At 30.3% G+C, this 22,006-nt stretch overlaps 2 protein-coding genes and 1 non-coding gene across 3 annotated transcripts; 2 read left to right on the forward strand and 1 right to left on the reverse strand.

The window, feature by feature from the left end:
• Positions 1–11,609: 11,609 nt before the first annotated feature.
• LOC107032374 (uncharacterized acetyltransferase At3g50280-like) lies at positions 11,610–13,263 on the forward strand. Its single transcript, XM_015233967.2, has 3 exons — positions 11,610–12,080; positions 12,144–12,719; positions 12,784–13,263. Exons 1-3 carry the CDS (start codon positions 11,657–11,659, stop codon positions 13,143–13,145), a joined length of 1,362 nt encoding a protein of 453 aa, XP_015089453.1. The 5' UTR covers positions 11,610–11,656; the 3' UTR covers positions 13,146–13,263.
• Positions 13,264–19,878: 6,615 nt separating this feature from the next.
• LOC114074293 lies at positions 19,879–21,213 on the forward strand. The gene is given in 3 exon segments (XM_027912151.1): positions 19,879–19,892; positions 21,051–21,090; positions 21,092–21,213. Coding segments are annotated over 3 exon segments (156 nt in total). The 3' UTR covers positions 21,194–21,213.
• LOC114074540 lies at positions 21,080–21,231 on the reverse strand. Its single transcript, XR_003574963.1, has one exon. It is a non-coding gene; the product is annotated as a U4 spliceosomal RNA (small nuclear RNA).
• Between the last annotated feature and the right edge of the window lie 775 nt (positions 21,232–22,006).

Raw genomic sequence — 22,006 nt, forward strand, 5'->3', positions numbered from 1 at the left:
TTTTTTTTTTGATAGCCTTTTTCTTGATGACAACTTTGAAGGAGTACCAACTACTAGTAAGAGATTCGTCACATTTTGGTGCACAAAGAGATGTGTTTATCAATAATGAAAGCAAGCAACAATTTATTTCTGTGAGAGTTGTTCCCCCTGAGAGATAGACAAGTTATACACTTGGAATGGATGAAATATCAATTTGGAGTTTGTGAACCTGGTTCAGATGTGGGTGATAAAGCAGGGTTCCCCCTAAATTAAAGCATGAGTGACTTCAATACTGAGATTTTCATCATTAGAGCAGTTTGAGATTGAACGATGCTTATTGTCAAAGAGGGTTCTTGGTGATCTTTAAGAAAGTTGAATTTTTGATGATCGACCAGGTTCATTAGTGCTTATGTTTGACCCACACTCAGGAAATTAATGCATTGAAAAAGGATGGTACATACCTGAGTATTACAGAGAAACCAGGTTCCCCTTTTTTGTGTTTCTTCATGACTTACTTAATGGTGTTAGCAAAAAGAAGAGATAACATCCGCAAACTTTCTAAGCATTGTTTGAGATGTGACTTGAGTGTGTACCTGTTACAGTACGAGGTTGAGTTAGCAGATATTCATTGTATAATTACTCAAGCGTAAGATTATTCTTTTACTAGCCAATTATTAAAGGAAATCATGATAATGCATCAACTTGTTTCGATAACACCATGCTTTGACTGATTTTTCTCAAGTTCTTCATATTCAAGGCCTTCATGAGAATGTCGCATCATCATATTCTCCCAGATCAAATGAATCTCAAGCTGATTCACAGAGAACCAACCCTTGTCAATTTTCAATACCTTCCAATGAATAACAAGGACCATGTTCACACAACGAAGTTCCCCCTAAAGGTGTGCCATACTCTTACTGTCCCGATTGCTCTAATATTCCCCCAATCTCCAGAACCATAGATTAGTAGTAATTCATGTTGCAGGTGCATCAATGATTGTTAGCTGTGAACCAGGTTCATATGCAGTGTTCCCTAAATTTGCATCATCAAAGATGTTTGATATCATGTCACTTTCTTCAACTTTTTTTTTTTCATCCTTTTCAAGGAATAAACTGTCTCCTTGAAAATCAAAGAGCGAGAGGAAATTTTCTACCATTTTTAGCACATGTTTGGAGCATGCACTATTCATGTACCAAGTTGGCCTTTTCCCTCTCACCTTCACCTGAAACACTAGTCAAAGATTAGTCTTGGGAACCCAGATTAGCTTGGGCCCCTTTATGTGAGTAAAAGGATGAATAAGATTTCTTCTAGCCCATAAAGGCAAATAAGAAAACCTTTTATTTGGAGCATTTTTATTTCGAACCAGGTTCTTAGCCGTATCAGTCTTTTCCTTTTTGGTGAACTTAACATTTTTCTGAAAAGCCTCAAATAAAGCTTTACATTGATTCTTTAAATGACCTGAGTTTCCACAATGAGTGCATAAACTTTTAGACATGTGAATAGTGTGTGACACAAGATTATTCTGTTTTTTAAAACCTATCCCACTTCGACTAGTGGTTTGCTTTTCTTGAATCTGAGTTAAAATTTCAGAGGACCTGGTCCATCTAAGATTTCTTTCCAGATCCAGTTTGGTATGATCAAGATTTTCTTGTAACAACCTATTCCTTTCTGTTAAAGCTTGATATTTTATGGTTAACAATTTTATTTTTTCTTCTAGAGCTAATTGAAGTTCACTAGCAGAGTTTTTGCCCTTGTGACTTAACTCTGAGATTTTAATCTGTTCTTTTAATTTATTTTGAAGAAAGTGATTGTGTTTCTCAAGATTGTCATTGACTTCTCTTAAAGATGCATAGTTTTCCATCACTTGTTCTCTTTCAGAATTGACAGACTGATATGCATCTATAAGAGTACTCAATAAAGACTCTAGTTCCTTTTTAGAATATGATTCAATATTTACTTTGATGTGATGAAAACTTACCTTGCTTTGTTTGTCATCTTCTTCATCATCTTCAGAATCTGTTTCAGCAATGAGTGCAAGAAAATCATATTTATTTGATTGTTCTATTGCAAGTAGTGACTGATTTTCGAACCCTCCATCCTCAAATTCTTCTTCAGATAAGTCCCCCATAGCGGCAAAGGCTCTTCTCGTTGAAAGATCCGCTTCTTGATTGGTCATTCTTCTGTTTGTGGGAATGTACTTATCATTCTTGATGTCTTTGACCTTCTCAAAGTTTGCCTTTTTCTGCTCTAAAGCCCAAAGTGGACAGAATTTGATGAAGTGATCTGGGCTCCCACATTTATGACAAACCTGGTCTTTAGTGTTTTCAGATGGTTTTTGAGAAGTTTTCTTTTGAAAGGTCTGCCCTCTCTTTAGCATTCTGGTGAACCTTTTGGTTATGAGGGCAATATTTTCATCTTCAAAATCATCTGATGCATTTTTATTTAGAACCAGGTTCCTTTCCTTCCTTTTTCCTCCAATTTCCTTTTCTTGGTTTTTCTTGAGTTCGTATGTGATGAGATTACCAATCAACTCATCCATGGCCAGTGAGTCTAGGTCGCGGGCTTCAGTGATAGCCTCGACTTTACTTTCCCAAGTTTCAGGAAGGACACTCAAGAGTTTCCTTACTGCCTTTCCATTAGGAACTATCTCTCCCAAGGAGTACATCTCATTAATGATGGAGGTGAACCTGGTGTGCATATCTTGAATAGTCTCCCCTTCTGCCATCCTGAACAGCTCATATTGCCTGTTCAAGTTATCAATTTTGGACTTCTTGACTTGCGTTGTTCCTTCATGAGCGGTTTGTAGTGTTTCCCATATGGCTTTGGCATCTTGACAGGACGAGATTCGATTGTATTCGTCTGGTCCTATGCCACAGATCAAAATTTTCTTGGCTTTGGCATTGTTTTGGATTGCAAGCTTGTCTTCAACATTCCATTCTTTTCTTTCCTTTGGGATTTTGGTGATTCCATCAGTTGCAGTTTTCATAGGTATGGTTGGGCCATCTAGAATTACTCCCCATAGATCAGGGTTTTCGCCAATAAGATGGTCCATCATACGATTTTTCCACCATCCATAATATTTGCCATTGAACAGTGGTGGTCGTGTTTGTGAAGCTCCCTCTTGTGGGGTAGGTGGTGCTGCCATTGAGTCTTTTCAAGGTGTGAATCTTTTAACGAAAAGACCTGCTCTGATACCAATTGAAGAAACCTTACCCCAGAACACGAACCAGGTTCGTGTAAGTTGCTTTTAAGTAAAGACAGAGTAAAGACACAAACACTTATTGAATTAAAAACCTTCCTCACTCAAGGAAGGAAAAACCTCGTTTTATTAATTCAACTATAAGATTTTGTGATTACAACTCAATAATCAAAAAGTCTTATCTCTACTACTCCCTCGATTGACTCCAATCGATCTCTCCAAAAGGTCAAACCCACCTTTTGTTACAACTCTCACTAACACTCAACCCTACAAAGAGCCAAACCCACCCTTTGTACAATAAACTGTAAATTACAATTAAGAACAAAAACAAGACAAATAGTTCTACACGATAAAACCTTCTCACTCAAGAATGTTTTAAACGTAGTAATCCTATCAACCTTGAAGACTTCAATTTGATGAATAATTCTCCCTTGTTCTCTGCGTGAAGTCGTGGATATTTTCTCTGCCTCGTGTGCTTCTTATAGAGTTTTTGCCTTGTACAATCCCTACTAATAAGGTAAGAAAGTTATGTTTAAACAAGGATTCCCTTTTAAAGTACAATCCTTATTATATACAACTTCCTTCCTTAATAATATATTTAAGGTTTTCCTTATTTGTATCAACTTATACCTTTAATATATTATTTTTGGCTTTGACAAATAACTCTATTTTCTTGATTACATGGCTGACCCATTTTACTCGATCTTGGACTCGAGCTAGGCTTCTTTTGCTGCGTACATTTGCTACTGATTATTTGCGCTTGTTGTCTATCATCAAAACATGAATTATCGATTCTATCATATTCTATCAAATATTATATATATGCGTTTAATATTAAAATATATTTTTTATAATGAAAGCATAGCATCGAAAGAGTGATCGAAATCTGTCCCTGATCAGCTCGTAAGTAACATTTCGCTGCTAATCGGCATAACGGAACGTCAAAAGCAAGTCTTTTTGATTGTCCTTCTGACCTTTTCTAAAATTTATCTAGTGGCAACCTGCTTTGGAGGTTCAGTGTGCCTTTCGTTCCTGTCATTCTCTAGACATGTAATTGTATACATAGTTTTTTTAGTTCATACTAAATGTTATATATATAAAAAAACAATATTAGCACACAATATGTACATATTTTCCTCGTTGAAGAATATGTTAAAGTCGTCTCAACAATAAATAAACAAAATGTTAAAGTACGTACTATATGGTTTACAGCACTAGAGCAAGATAATATTATGATGATATAGTACATAGAAATAATTTACTTCAATGCGTTTCGTTTTATTTTTTGATTTCAACAATACTAAGACAATATTAAATTTTATTTTTCATTTTTTTTTTTTTTTTTGTATTTGAACAACATTAAGACAAGAATGACAAGAAGATAAGAACGATGGAGTACGATTGACAAGTACATGATGTGGACAAAAGATATTCTTGATATACTTGTTTATCAATTTTCTCAAGTTAAATTGAGCTAATTAAAAAAACATGTTGATCAGAAAACATCAAAAAAAGGGCACTAACTAACAAGTTGATGATGATGGACCGTTATACTTATAAAATTTGTGTTTATTTTACTTTCTTTTAATGTTTCATTTATTCAAGGACTAGTATTATAGAACGTGCATTTTAATCGTATAAAACTTAAATTTGTTTAGAATTGAATTGAACTAAAATATTTATATATCAAATATATCTTTCACTTTATATAATGCAAATCATACATTATATTTTTTTATAATTTGTGTTTATATAATGCAAGAAAGAGAGAAAGTCAAAAAAGAACCGAGTAGAGAAAGATTTGTATTGTATAATTATAAGTAGGGAAAAAGACAAATATATCTCAAACTATTGTAAATGGTATGCAGATACCCTCCGTTATACTTTTGGGACACTGATGCCCCTGTCGTTAAAAACTTGAACATATATATACCATTTATACTAATAGACATATATGTGTCATAATATAATCCACCAACCCCACATATATTAAATATCGTATCGACGAATAAGATTGGCCCACGTGTCCCTGTTTAATTTTATGTTAGAGTGAATGACATATATGCCCTAGTTTTTGGACGGCAGGGGCATCAGTGTCCCAAAAGAAGGGGTGTACATGACCGAGTTAGTTTAGGTCTTTCATATATCAAACCAAACCATTCTTGTAAAATTTATAAATTTATAAACCAAACCAAACTAACAAAATTTGGATTTTTTTGGGGTTTTCAACCTCGGATTGGTTCGAATTTTTCAAATATCAAACCAAACCATTGTATCGAAAATTTATAAATCAAACCAAACTAATAAACTTTGAATTTTTCCATTTTTTTGGATTTTTTTTGGTAAAGCTTGCATACAAACATATAATTAACTTGTACTTTAAATACTTTTTTAGTCCAATCAGAAACTATTATCTAAGGTATTTCTTAAAAAAACAACACAAAATATGAGATGAGTATTGATGATACAAAAATATTCAACAGAAAATAACAATGAAATCATCATATAGAATAAATATTGTAAAGTCATAATGAAAATAATCATAATTTAAAAGTACTGAATCATGCTAAAAGAAGTTTAATAAGTATTAGTTACATAACTAAATATTTAAGGAAAACTAAAATTAGATTATGTATTTTAATTGTCTAAACTAATGTAAAACTAAAGAACAAATATTCAATATTATTGTTATTCATAGTGTTGATTGGATTTTCTTTTTGCATTAGTATTAATTTGATTTAGATTTAAGTTGTATTATAATTATCACTATGAACTATAATCTTTATTCGACCATTTCATTTTAAACTTGAAATAATATATTAGAAGATAAAAATTGTGAAATAGTATAAGAAATATTTTAAAATGATATCAAAGTAAATATTTTTATGTATAAAATAAAATTTTAAAATTACATATATAATGTCGGGCTGGTTTGGTCACGGGTTGTTTTATTTTAGTTAAAACCAAACTAAACCCAAATATAGTCGGATTTTTTTTCAATACCAAATCACAAGTCGGGTTTTTTTTCGGTTTGACTCGATTTGTGATTTGGTTCGGTTTTCGGTTCAATTTTGTGCACCCCTATCCAAAAGTATGACGGAGGGTGTACCATTTATGAAGAGATATGTATTTGTATATATACAATTTTCTCTTGCTTTATACAAACACAAACACAATTTATAAATTTATATTTGTATAAAGTGAGAAAGACGAAAAAGAGTAACGAGTGAGATTTTTGAAAAGAGAGTCAAACCACAAAGTGTTTGCCACATATTAAAATTAAATAAAATTATAATTATATATAACATTTATTTTAAATTGATAATTTGTTGTTTTATACCATTTTCCCTAACATATTAGTGCAACTCCTATCATCAAAATAAGATGGGCTGCTTTTTGAGAAAATAAGGAAAAATTCAGAACATGGCAAACATCCATATATATTAATAGCTATGTTTTTCCCCCCCATGTTATATGGATATAATTAGACAATTAATAGCAAAGTTAATTCTATGAAAATAAATATTTGTTTTATATATTTAATATAATAAATAAATATTAAATAGGAAAGTAATTATAATTGAATGCCTAAATAATTATGACAGACACATCTGTGATCTTTCTCCATGTTTATCATCATCAAGTTTTTTCTTTCATCAATATTCATACATCATATATTTGCTGCCCTCCCCCCTACCCCTCATCCTCCCAAATTCATTCAAATTCAAGATACTTTACATCACTGCAGGAGCGATTTATGTGATTTTGTATCCATCAACTACTTATTAATTACATATTTATCTCATACTTATACAGTTTGATACCCACAAATTATATTTGCTCGTTTGTCTAATGTATCCATACTTATACAGTTTGATACCCACAAATTGTATCTTTTTTGCTTGTTTGTATAAAGTATACATATTTTTGCTTAACAACAATGTTGAAATGTATCTATATTTATATATATAGATACTTGTAGTATTATACAAACACAAGTTAAAATGTTGATTTACGAAGACAATTATATCTAGATATATAAGTAATATATCCAAGATAAAAAGTTGAAACGAGAATACAAGTATAGTTGTATCCAACGTATTTATTTTTGTGTTTAACAACAATGTATTCATTGTATTTTATATCGGTGTATTCATTTTTTGCTTAACAACTAGTGTATCTATTGTCATGTAGTTCACCTATTCAAAATCGAAATACTTAACCTTCATTCACAAATTCAACAAGTTGCTTACAACAATAACTTGAATTAACAAAAAATATATATATAAATACCTTTACGACGACATAATAAAAAATATGGAGACAACAAGAAAATTGAGTATGATGTATCACAATTTTTGTTGAACTGCTAAAGAATATGATCTGATGTCTTTAAATAATTAATTTTTAGTTATAAAGTTAATTACGGGAAGTTGCTCATTGTATGGACGTAATGTAAGGATAGGAGGTTATATTTAGAGTGAATTCCTTTTTTAGTTTTTTGTACTTCAAAGATGTATTGATGTATAAAAAAAACTATACAAAAATACAGCTAAAAAGTGATATAAATTATAGTCATTTATTATAAGTAACATACTTATAGCTATTGGTATTCATTAACCCTATAAATATAGTTATTTTTGTAAGTTGCTCAGAAAATAATGCCATGAAATTTAGGACCACCACGAGGCCTCATCTGACAACCCAATATAGAAAAAGACTATGCTTTTTTTGGGTAAAAAAAGATATCAATAAGGGAAAAAGGATAAATATGCCCCCGAACTATTGTAAATGGTATGTAGATACCCTTCGTCATACTTTAGGGACATTGGTGCCCCTGCCGTCCAAAAACTAGAGCGTATATGCCCTTCAGTCTAACGGAAGACTAGATAGGGACACGTGACACAATTTTATCCATCGATCCGATGTCGGGTCGATGGATAAGATTATGACACGTGTATGTTCGTTAATATAAAGGGTATATATGTTTTAGTTTTTTGACGGCAGGGGCACCAATGTCCTTAAAGTATGACGGAAAATATCCGCATACATTTACAATAGTTCGAAGATATATTTGTCATTTTTCCTATCAATAAATGACAACAAAGTTAATTACATAAATAAAAGATTATTTTGGCCAAATTTAAACCAAATTTTTTGGCCAAACACAATTTTTCCAAATGAATATTTATCATTTCTCCTATTAATTTGATCATGTTTGTCATTTCTCCTATTTGATCATCAAAACAAGGTGGACTACTTTTTGAGAAAATAATGTCATGAAATTTAGGACCACCACGAGGCCTCAACATATCGATAGATAAAATATAGAGGACTATCATTTGAGAACATTAAAAAAAAAAGTAGTAACTAACTTTCTTTTCATGTTTCATTTATTGAAGGACCAATATTATTATAGAACGTGCATTTTAACTTTATAGAAAATGAAAATAAAAATAAATTAAATAGTAGCATTAGTTTATTAATTTACAGGAGGTATATTTCTATCGAGGTTTTAACCAAACTAAGCTATTATATAAAGCCATTCACCAAAATAATATGTTTTTCTAAAATTTTACAAAACTAGTATAAACGTATTCCACAGTAACGTTTTAGGGTATATTTCTTTTAAAAAAAACTAACAGCATTAGGTTGGTATACGTTACTGTAAGTAACGTTTTACTCTTAAAACGTTACTCACAGTAACGTTTTAGGGTATATTTCTTTTAAAAAAAACTAACAGCATTAGGTTGGTATACGTTACTGTAAGTAACGTTTTACTCTTAAAACGTTACTCACAGTAACGTTTTAGGGTATATTTCTTTTAAAAAAAACTAACAGCATTAGGTTGGTATACGTTACTGTAAGTAACGTTTTACTCTTAAAACGTTACTCACAGTAACGTTTTAGGGTATATTTCTTTTAAAAAAAACTAACAGCATTAGGTTGGTATACGTTACTGTAAGTAACGTTTTACTCTTAAAACGTTACTCACAGTAACGTTTTAGGGTATATTTCTTTTAAAAAAAACTAACAGCATTAGGTTGGTATACGTTACTGTAAGTAACGTTTTACTCTTAAAACGTTACTCACAGTAACGTTTTAGGGTATATTTCTTTTAAAAAAAACTAACAGCATTAGGTTGGTATACGTTACTGTAAGTAACGTTTTACTCTTAAAACGTTACTCACAGTAACGTTTTAGGGTATATTTCTTTTAAAAAAAACTAACAGCATTAGGTTGGTATACGTTACTGTAAGTAACGTTTTACTCTTAAAACGTTACTCACAGTAACGTTTTAGGGTATATTTCTTTTAAAAAAAACTAACAGCATTAGGTTGGTATACGTTACTGTAAGTAACGTTTTACTCTTAAAACGTTACTCACAGTAACGTTTTAGGGTATATTTCTTTTAAAAAAAACTAACAGCATTAGGTTGGTATACGTTACTGTAAGTAACGTTTTACTCTTAAAACGTTACTCACAGTAACGTTTTAGGGTATATTTCTTTTAAAAAAAACTAACAGCATTAGGTTGGTATACGTTACTGTAAGTAACGTTTTACTCTTAAAACGTTACTCACAGTAACGTTTTAGGGTATATTTCTTTTAAAAAAAACTAACAGCATTAGGTTGGTATACGTTACTGTAAGTAACGTTTTACTCTTAAAACGTTACTCACAGTAACGTTTTAGGGTATATTTCTTTTAAAAAAAACTAACAGCATTAGGTTGGTATACGTTACTGTAAGTAACGTTTTACTCTTAAAACGTTACTCACAGTAACGTTTTAGGGTATATTTCTTTTAAAAAAAACTAACAGCATTAGGTTGGTATACGTTACTGTAAGTAACGTTTTACTCTTAAAACGTTACTCACAGTAACGTTTTAGGGTATATTTCTTTTAAAAAAAACTAACAGCATTAGGTTGGTATACGTTACTGTAAGTAACGTTTTACTCTTAAAACGTTACTCACAGTAACGTTTTAGGGTATATTTCTTTTAAAAAAAACTAACAGCATTAGGTTGGTATACGTTACTGTAAGTAACGTTTTACTCTTAAAACGTTACTCACAGTAACGTTTTAGGGTATATTTCTTTTAAAAAAAACTAACAGCATTAGGTTGGTATACGTTACTGTAAGTAACGTTTTACTCTTAAAACGTTACTCACAGTAACGTTTTAGGGTATATTTCTTTTAAAAAAAACTAACAGCATTAGGTTGGTATACGTTACTGTAAGTAACGTTTTACTCTTAAAACGTTACTCACAGTAACGTTTTAGGGTATATTTCTTTTAAAAAAAACTAACAGCATTAGGTTGGTATACGTTACTGTAAGTAACGTTTTACTCTTAAAACGTTACTCACAGTAACGTTTTAGGGTATATTTCTTTTAAAAAAAACTAACAGCATTAGGTTGGTATACGTTACTGTAAGTAACGTTTTACTCTTAAAACGTTACTCACAGTAACGTTTTAGGGTATATTTCTTTTAAAAAAAACTAACAGCATTAGGTTGGTATACGTTACTGTAAGTAACGTTTTACTCTTAAAACGTTACTCACAGTAACGTTTTAGGGTATATTTCTTTTAAAAAAAACTAACAGCATTAGGTTGGTATACGTTACTGTAAGTAACGTTTTACTCTTAAAACGTTACTCACAGTAACGTTTTAGGGTATATTTCTTTTAAAAAAAACTAACAGCATTAGGTTGGTATACGTTACTGTAAGTAACGTTTTACTCTTAAAACGTTACTCACAGTAACGTTTTAGGGTATATTTCTTTTAAAAAAAACTAACAGCATTAGGTTGGTATACGTTACTGTAAGTAACGTTTTACTCTTAAAACGTTACTCACAGTAACGTTTTAGGGTATATTTCTTTTAAAAAAAACTAACAGCATTAGGTTGGTATACGTTACTGTAAGTAACGTTTTACTCTTAAAACGTTACTCACAGTAACGTTTTAGGGTATATTTCTTTTAAAAAAAACTAACAGCATTAGGTTGGTATACGTTACTGTAAGTAACGTTTTACTCTTAAAACGTTACTCACAGTAACGTTTTAGGGTATATTTCTTTTAAAAAAAACTAACAGCATTAGGTTGGTATACGTTACTGTAAGTAACGTTTTACTCTTAAAACGTTACTCACAGTAACGTTTTAGGGTATATTTCTTTTAAAAAAAACTAACAGCATTAGGTTGGTATACGTTACTGTAAGTAACGTTTTACTCTTAAAACGTTACTCACAGTAACGTTTTAGGGTATATTTTTTTTAAAAAAAATATACCCTAAAACGTTACTGTGAAATACGTTTATCCTAGTTTTGTAAAATTTTAGAAAAATGTATTACTTTGGGAAATTGTTTTATATAATGGCTTAGTTTGGTTAAAAATTCATTTCTATCTATCTATATATAGACATGATAGCCATGAGCCATAATAAGTATAAGTAAATTCTTCAAGTCCCAATATTAGAGATGACAAAACTTGAAGTAGTATCAACATGTGTAATTAAGTCCCAAAAATCCATAGAAAAAAAAATCGAGTTAACTCCATGGGATCTTCAAGTCCTCACATTGGATCCTAACCAAAAAGGATTACTATTTCATAAACCAAATCCTAAAGAGTTAGCAAAATCATCATCAGAAATTATTATCAATCATCTAAAAATTTCACTCTCTAAAACTCTAAACTATTTTCCTCTCCTCGCGGGTCGACTTGTTGCTCGTAAAAACATTGATGATGACACCTTATCTTTCTGTGTTGATTGCAAGAATGAAGGAGCTGAATTCGCACATGTCATTGCACTTGACTTGAATGTAGCTGATATCCTTGAACAAACTTACGTGCCAAAGATTGTCAAGTGTTTCTTTCCACTCAATGGAGTACGAAACTATGAAGGTATGTATATATGTTAGTAAATGTGGTGTATCATATAAATTTAATTATATTGCGTCTTACCAGGTGTTTCGAAACCATTATTGGCTGTTCAAGTGACTGAGCTAGTGGACGGATTCTTCATTGGTTGCACTATGAATCATTGTGTAGCGGATGGGACTTCATTTTGGCATTTCTTCAATTCTTGGTCTGAATTAACACGCGATTCTAATCTTATTGTTAATAAACCACCGGTTCTGGATCGTTGGTTTCCTGAATTTGTAGCTACTCCAATTCATATACAAGAACATGATTTAATATATGATGAATTTGTTGCTACTCCCATTCATGCACAGGAGGAACATGAAAGAATTTTCCATTTTAGCAAGGAGAACATTGCTCAGCTTAAAGCCAAAGCTAATTCTGAATATGGACATAATATAGTTTGTATCTCTTCATTACAAGCTCTTTTGGCTCATCTCTGGCAATCTGTTATACGTTGTCGTTTTGGTACCAATGCTGCTGATGAAAATTTTAGTTTCAAATTACTTATAGGTGCAAGGCCAAGGCTTCAGCTGCATTTACCTCAAGGATATTTTGGAAATGCCTTGCATCTTGTCAACGTCACAACCACCGCTAAGGAGATATTGGAGCATGATTCAGGTACGTCAGTTGAGTGACCATCTGAGATATTAACTTGAAATTAAAATACTAAATTTGAATTCAGGTTGGATTGCTTTACAAATGAATAAGGTGATATCCACGCAAACTCATGAAGAGGTTATGAATTTTTACCAAAGTTGGGTGAAGAATCCGAAGATGTTGAAAAAGAGTGAAGTGTTTGCTAGTAGCTTGATAGCTAGCAGCTCGCCGCGGTTCAATGTATACGACAATGATTTTGGATGGGGGAGACCTGTTGCAGTGAGAAGTGGGGCTGGAAACAAACATGAAGGGATAATAACAATATTTTGTGGTGCAGAAGAAGGAAGTATGGACATTCAAGCTTGTTTGGCCCCTCAAACTTTGCGTGCCATGGGACACGATACTAAATTCATGGCAGCTGTTACTAAAATTCATGACATCGTTTAAGCTAATTACTTTATTATTATTATTATTATTAGGGATAAAGGTCTGAAAAATACCTTAATTTTGGTCGAATTTGTTGTTTCGATACTAAATTTTTATGAGGACCTATTATTTCTCTGAACTATTTAATAATGTACTTTTTTATCTCCTGAATTATTTAATAGTGTATTTTAAAAGTATATATGTGTCCATGTGGACAAATTACTATTTATAATTTTGCATTATTTTTTATGTCCACGTGGACAAATATATATGCTTAAAATATGATATTAAATAGTAGGGTAAATCACATAAATGTACCATATTAAAAAACTATTTACCATTTATGTCAATATAATTTTTCTAACTAAATATAAATTGTACAGTTGATCGTCCTTCGTCTCTTTCTCTGCCCTTTTCTCTTCCTCCTCTTCTTTTTTATCTTTCTACTTCTTCGTCCGTCTCATTCTGTGTCAATCTCTCTTCCTTCTCTCGTTTTTTTTTTAAAAAAAAATTCATTCAAATAATTATTTTTCAATTAGTTTTCCCATATTTCACTATTTTTATTCAAAAACACGACAAGAAAAGGAATAGAAAAAACAGAAAATTGTACAATATCATGTTCTCAAATAGAAATTTCAAATTTTTAAGATTATAGAAACAAGAGTTCATCATCAATGGTTATTGTAAGTTCATCACCAGGTGTTTTGAAACCATTGTTGACCGTTCAAGTCACTGAGCTAGTGGATGGATTCTTCATTTGTTGCACTATGAATCATTGAGTAGCGGATGAGACTTCATTTTGGCTCTTCTTCAATTCTTGGTCTGAAATAGCACGCAACAACGATTCTAAGCTTATTGTTAATAAATCGTTGATTATGGATCGTTCATTCCCTGAATTTGTTGCTACTCAAATTCATGTATAGGAAGATGATGTACATGATGATGAATATGATGTACCTGTTGTTCATCTTGTATTCCAGAATTTGTATAAACAAAAAATTCAAGCCCACTGAGTGCACAGTGCCCCCTTCAGGATATTATTTCCTATAGTATTCGAGGTTTAATTTGAATATGTCCTCCCATGATAGAATGATCTCAATAACCAGTGTATTTATACCCAAATCTGGTGTTAGCGAGCCAATCAACGATAGTAAAATACTAGATTTAGTAGCAGTAGAAGAAGTCCAGAAATTATATTCTTAAAATGAGAGGAAATTCTTCAATTTATAGAAAACAAAGGGTAGTGCGAAAAAATTCTTATTGTGCCTTACCAGAAATGTCACAAACCTTTGGAATAGTCACAATCTTTCAGAAAATGTCATCACCTTTCATAAATGTCACAACTTTTCATAAAAGTCACAACTTTTCATAAAAATCGCAACTTTTTATCAAAGTCACAACTTTTCATCAAAGTCACAACTCTTCATAAAAGTCGCAACTCTTTATTTTTCATTCACACCTTTTAACACCTAACAGTCAAAAGAAAGAGTTTTCCATTTTAGCAAGGAGAACATAGCTCAACTCAAAGCCAAAGCTAACTCTGAATATGGAAATTACGAAGACCAAAATATAATTTGTATCTCTTCATTACAAGCTCTTTTGGCTCATTTCTGGCAATCTGTTATCCGTTGTGGTAACAACGCTGACGAAACTTTTAGTTTCAAATTACTTATTGATGCAAGGCCAACGCTTCAGCCATATTTACCTCAAGCCTATTTTGGAAATGTCGTGCATTTTGTGGACGTCATAACCACCGCTAGGGAGATATTGAAATCTTCAAAATAGATCTCTAAACTTTTCTTCTAAGTAAAGAATAAACTAAATATGGAAGAAAATTATATTTTTCTTTCAAAAAGAGTTCAAACATTTATGGTGATACTTTGACTTTTCTTTAAGAAAAAACAATAAACTTTAAATAAGGAAAGAAAATTAGGGCAAAACCTCAATAACTACTAGGTATTCCTCCATCATTATGATTATATTATTGCTATCACCATCATCACCACTGTCTTTGGAGTCGTCGCCACCTCCTTTACCACTATCAACCACTATCACCATTATAGTCAATTCCTACTACCAACAAACTCCATTATCTTACCTAGCACCACCAACACCAACTACATTCATACATTCTACGGTCACCATCGCCACCTTTACCACTACAATATCACTCACTTCCATTATTATGATCAATCTCTACCTACCACCTCCATCATCATAACTAGAACATCCACAAACTACCACAAACACATCACCAACCACCACCATCAACACCGTCATCTACTAACATCAACCAACTTCATCATTAAAACCACCAATACCACTACCAATCACCACTATTATAATAGTCACACAACACCAACCACCTCCATCGTCATAACTATCGCTACCATCATTACTAGCCACCAATAACTATATCATTATCATCACCACTACGAACTATCTCCACCACCATTAGCAGGTATAAGTGATTTATTTTTTGAAAATCAAATTATGATTCTATTTTATTTTTTTAAAATATATTTATTTAAATTTTACTTGAATTGTATATTTATCATGTACATATATAAATAGATTATGTATATTTTGATGTTGAAAAACAAATAGTGTGAATCATTAATTATTCAGTTCTTTGACCCATTCAAATTCAAGTATCTAATTTTTGATGAAAATAAAAGACCAAATTGTATGAAATGACAAACTATTAATTCAAATTAAATATATTTATAGCTTATTTTATTCGTAATTCACATCAAGCATTCTATTTTTTTGCCATCTGATTCGGTATACAATAAGCCTTTTTCGATATACAATTAATCGTTTTATAATTTTTGGTATAAAATGTGTTTGTGTTTGTATAAAGCGAGAGAAAAGTGTATATACAAATACAAAAACATATATTTTCGTCCTATACACTTATAATTATACAAATACAGATCTTATTATACAAATTACAATATATAAATGAATTTATACAAGTCTGAACAATTTGTATAAAATTGGATGTCACAAATTATACAAATCAAAAGCTCCTAGCAAATATAAAACTTGCTATGGATCATAATTATGCAAACTATAACTATAATATACAAACATGATATTTATGTTTGCTATATGTGAAAATTGCTCAAAATAAAATGAGGTTTTAGTCCATTATATATGTTACAAAGCCTATAGAGCGAAGTTTTAAAATTTAAACACAAAGTTATGTTGAATAAAAACAAGTAAATAACAAAAATGTTAAAAAGTAAAAAATATTATATATCTTTATGTTTCAGCTTTATTTAAATAAAATATAGTGTAAATTTTGTATATAGTATTTTATACAGTAATATTATCAAGTTATGGCATTAGAGTTTCAATTTCATTGTGTAGCATTTAATATCTCACTCTATAGCATTTTATTTATAATTATATTGTTAATTATAATTTATTAAAAAGAGTTGTTATTTACAATTAATTAAAAATTAAGGGGATAAAGTAATAATGGATAATTAATGTTAATAATTAACACACTGACAACACAAATTATGAAACTTTTGTTTCTTTATTAATTGCTACATTTAATGCAGGTAGCACGTTTTTTTAATATGAATAGTTACACTTTTTAGGGATTTTAATTAAAGTTAAATATATGATTAGCACATTTTTAGGGATATTAAACATTTTCAAATTATCATCATTGTCTTAAATATCTCTAGTTAGTTAAAATAATATTATTTTTTGAATTAATTCCTTAAAAAACTCAACCAGATAGTAACAAATATTTTCGGATTTTCGGAATACTTTCAGATTGTCATTTTCAAACATATTTGGATCAACGTTACAAGTAGTCTTCTTTCCAAAATTTCACGATTATTTTCAGATTGCTTTCAACGTATAAGTCATTTTTTCTAAAAATTCAAAAATATTTTCATAGCTGCATATTTCACTTCTTTTTTTTTAGTAACCTGATAAATTTTGGTGTACAATATATGTTTCCATTTAAATTATAATATATGTTTTTATATTAATTTTGTATTGAAAATGTATTGTATTTGTTTAATTGGAGTATTGTATAGGACAGTGAATGATATATTAACTGTGTATGAAGTGTGTATTAATTATATGAATTGATTATAAATTTGTGTAAGTTGAAGTCTGAATTTTTTTAATAGTGTATGAAGATTATACGAAACATGTATCATTTGTGTATGAAAGTCCATTTATTTTTTTTTCAAAATTACAGTATATGTTTCTGATGAAATTAAAATATATGTTTTGTATTAATTTTGTACAGCGGGTAGACCAAAACTTGAAAGATGGAAGGGGTTTGCTGACGTGAAATTCAAAAGGACAAAAATGACTTGCAGTAGATGCGTCAAGTTGGACACAATAAAAAGACATGTTCAAATTATCCTGTGCAAAAACAATGATTTCGTAATGTTACATTTGTTGTTGTGTTGTTTTGAATATTAGAAATACGTTTTGTTTTATTGGGTGCAGTTGTTATCATTGACATTTATAAAGTTTGGTTTCGTAAAAAATTGTCATATATATATCATTTGTTTCTGTTACATATGTCAAAGTTCAATATGACATTCATAATTCATACAATGTTTATACATTATAAATATACATTGAACTATACCGCCATTCATAAAATATTCATATAGTATTCATACAATGTTCATACAGTATTCATACAATGTTCATATATGTACCATTTGTTTCTGTTACATATATCCAAGTTCAATATGTAATTCATAATTCATACAATGTTATACATTATATATATACATTGAACTTTACTGCCATTCATAAAATGCTCATATAGTATTCATACAATGTTCATGTATATACCATTTGTTTCTGTTACATATATCAAAGTTCAATATGACATTCATAATTTATACAATATTTATACATATTTCATACAATGTTCATATATTTTTTAATATTGCAATCGAAATTTATACAAAAATGATACACATTTAATAAAGTGCAAATATTCATTTAAACATACTACCATTAATTACAACAGTTAATATATTATGACATATATTGTTAAATATATTTTATACAACATGCAGACATAAGTGTTACAAGATCTTTACTGCTGGATTTTTGTATCAAGTCAAAATCATCTCTTGGTTTCACACACCAAGAAGACGAAGAAGAAGAAGAAGAAATTGATGAACTATGTTCGTCTTGTTCTTCATTAACAACCGGTTCTCCAATCATGTCCGGGACAAAATCTTTTACTTTCCTCCTCTTGTAACATTTTTTTCCGATTGCTTTCACCATTGACACTACTTTCCTTTTAGAAGGACTAGACCTTACTAGTTCATCATTCGACTTCTTTTCTAATTCCATCGCAGCTGTATAGCCTGAGATTTGCGATTGAATTTGAGTTATACATAGATCAAAAGATGGTATTTCAACCATGAAGTTACCGGTATAGTTTGTACCTCTTATGAATATCTTTAGGGTATTTGGTTTAGACATTGTATTCAACAACCCAGATCCTAAAAATTTGTAGACAAATAAATATTAAAGAATTTGACATAAACAAATATAAAACTTGAAGAAACCTGCATTATCTATACAATGTAAATTTCTCCTAAAATCAAGCAACAACATATACAAATTAAACAATTTGACAAAAGAATCAGAGAAAAAATAAAAACTTTAAGAAATAAACATGTTTGATGATCTATACAACACGATTTTTTCCGAAAATCATGCAATATTGCGAATTTGATGGTCAAAAAATAAAAAATCTAATATTGTGAAAGATTGATAGAGATGTAGTTGAATAAGGATTTTAAGCTTAATCTGATTTTGGGAAATAAATTTAAAGCTTGAAATGGTTTGTACTTGAAGATGACATTAAGCGTGCGAATATGTATGCTCAGATTTAATATGACAGAGAAATTAGGCGTGCTGTCTTTAATTAATTAATAGAGAGAGAAACATGTGCTGCCTTTAATTGATTAATAGAGAGAGAAACGTGAAAAAAGGTGGTCAAAGTCAATATGATAGAAAGAGAAGAGTGTAAATAGGGGAGATGTTGAGTGTATTGGGGGAAGATAAAAGAGTGTTGGTTGATATGAGGGTGGGTAGTTATTGGGTAACCATATAATATGCAATTAATTAAGTCAAATCCCTAATTTTTAGATTTTGTTTTTTTAAAAGGTAACTATATAATATGAAGTTTAATTAATATTTTTAATAAATAATAACTTATTATTTATATTAAAAATATTAAAAGGTAATTGATTAATATTTAATAATTTATTATTTATATTAAAAACTTTAAAAGGTAATTGATTAATCAGTAATAATTTAAAAGATTTTGTTGATAAAAGGTAATTGAATAAATGAAACTAATTATTTAAACAAAATAATTATTAATTAAATAATAAAATAAAATATTTTTTTTAATTAATATATTATTAATTAATGTGCTATAAGATGATAATAATATGCTACAAGTAATTTATTTTTAAAGAGTATTATTACAACTTGATATTTATCCTCTTAAATGTGTGTGTGATGTTAATTTTACTAAAATATACTACCCACAACCCACATAGAGTTGATCAATTAAAGCCCATCAAAATGGTGGGCCGGCCCAAGTTATCCCATCAAATACCAGTCCATAGTAATAGCTCTAGACTTATCCTTCGTTAAAGTGAAGATCTGCATCTTTAAAAAAGAAATCTTGTAATGGATATTTCAGGTTAGATCACTCGTATGTAGCAGAAAAACAATGTGCAGAAGTATGTATGTTTTTAGAACCCATATTTATGGGATAACTTATAGAAATCTTTTAGTTTACAATATAATAAATTTTACTAAATTTGATTGCATCCAAATACACGTATCTCGTGATATATAAAGTTAAAATTATGTGTAATTTGTTTTTAGATACATTGTATTTAAGTGAATTTACATGTATCTTAGATACATAGACAAATCTTGCTCGCCTCCCTCACCTTCTTCCCATCTCAGTCGTCACTCTCATATCTCGCTAGCATTTAATATCCCAAATACATGTGAATCACACCAGATAAATGTGTGATATTGATTCTACCTTTATTAATTAAGAGTAATGCAAATCATATAAAATATCACGTTACAACGGAGATAAATTACATATCCGTTCCAAATTAGATTTCGTTAAATGTGATGTAATGACCTTTAATGTCATTAACATTCACATACATTCCTAAGAAACTACTTCTTCTCTTTGAAAATCCTCTTGAAAATCATAAGACACGACAACACCACCAAAAAGAAAAGAAAATATTTTCCTTCTTTCTTCTTATTCTTATAATATTTTTTGAGCAAGTTTCAAACTTTTAATTACAAGTGCACGTGTTTGAAAGTAACTGTTAAAATCTTGGGGAACAATCGACTACAGCAATTTGCACCAAAGTTAGGCTGAAATCGCTTTCAAGACAGTGACTTACCATGACATAGTATTTGTAATAAGTTATTTCCTACTTTGTAATTATAGTCCAACATCAATATTATAGTATTTTTTGCCCCAACAACATGTATGTAACGAATGTCTAGTTTCCATTTCACTCGTCATTATCATATCTCGCTTGCATATCTTAGGGTCCTAGATACATGTATGTAACTAGTGTGATTTTATCTTCACTTGAAAATTATTAAACTATTAAATAGTGAGATGAAATGCAATTATTCCATACTATAACCAAAAATTAATAAATATGATCGAAATATTTACATAACTTGCTTGTTCCTCCATATTTATATTGTTTACGTTAGTTATAAAATAGATCTATTTTAGGATCATTTGGTGCATGTTAAAACCAATTATTTGTACACTTTTTTGTATAAGCCTCACACATTTTCCCCTCCTAACATTAAAACACTTTTAAAGTTTTAAATCTTTCAACATAAATGTGCTAGCAAAGCAAATATTGAACTAAGAATTGTAGGGCTTTACCCTAAAAGGGAGCCCTTCCAAAAATTCTCGACGGCCAAGGCAGAACCAAGGCCGTAGAGGGGGTTTGGAAATAGTTTTCAACCAGCAAAAGACGCGCCTCGGTTAGAACCTCACTAGCTGCGTCATTGCCCCAAGCGCAAAGATGCTTTTGTTTGGCTATAGGCCTTGGCTTATATACTCTTTACTTCTTTCCACTTTCTTATACAATGCCGATTTGGGACAAAAATTAGTAACATAGTACCAAGCCAACTTGCATATATCATATATATATTATACACGTGATTGTGTGCTTATATCAAATCAATACAATTTAGCATGGTTAAATGAATTAATGAAGCAAACATAGTATTTCCATTGTCCCAATTTATGTGGCACTTTTCGTTTTGTTTTAGAGTCAAACAATTTAAGTTTGACCGATGATTTAATCATGGAATCTTCAATCTTTTTAAATGAAATTTATATATTTATAAACTAAGTAAAAAAGTACTATATGTCACAATAATTGACAATTCAAAATATATAAAAGACGTATGCAAAATTTATAGTAAAAGATAGAATTGTTTGAATCTCGTAGTCCGAAAAGTGTGTCACATAAATTGAGACAGAGGGAGTACTATATTCTCGGCCATGCTATATCTATGTGATGATTTGATATAAATACTCGATGCGGATAAATTTTCACCGTTATATATATATAATATATATGTAGGTTAGCATTGGCATTGACTTCTTATTGGTTAAAAGAAACAATTGGGAGAAGGAGATGATGGAGAAGGAGGAGGATGGTAAACTTGTCAGTCTCTCTAGTGTTCGAAGTTTTGTCGGAATGACAAGATTTTTACTATCTTAATTTTATTTAATTGTTCACAATAAATTTTGTAGTTTTGGTGCATTTGGTTCTTGGAGCATGTGAATTTTC

Source organism: Solanum pennellii, chromosome 10 (assembly GCF_001406875.1).
Source record: "Solanum pennellii chromosome 10, SPENNV200".
In the NCBI taxonomy this organism is placed as follows: Eukaryota; Viridiplantae; Streptophyta; class Magnoliopsida; order Solanales; family Solanaceae; genus Solanum; species Solanum pennellii.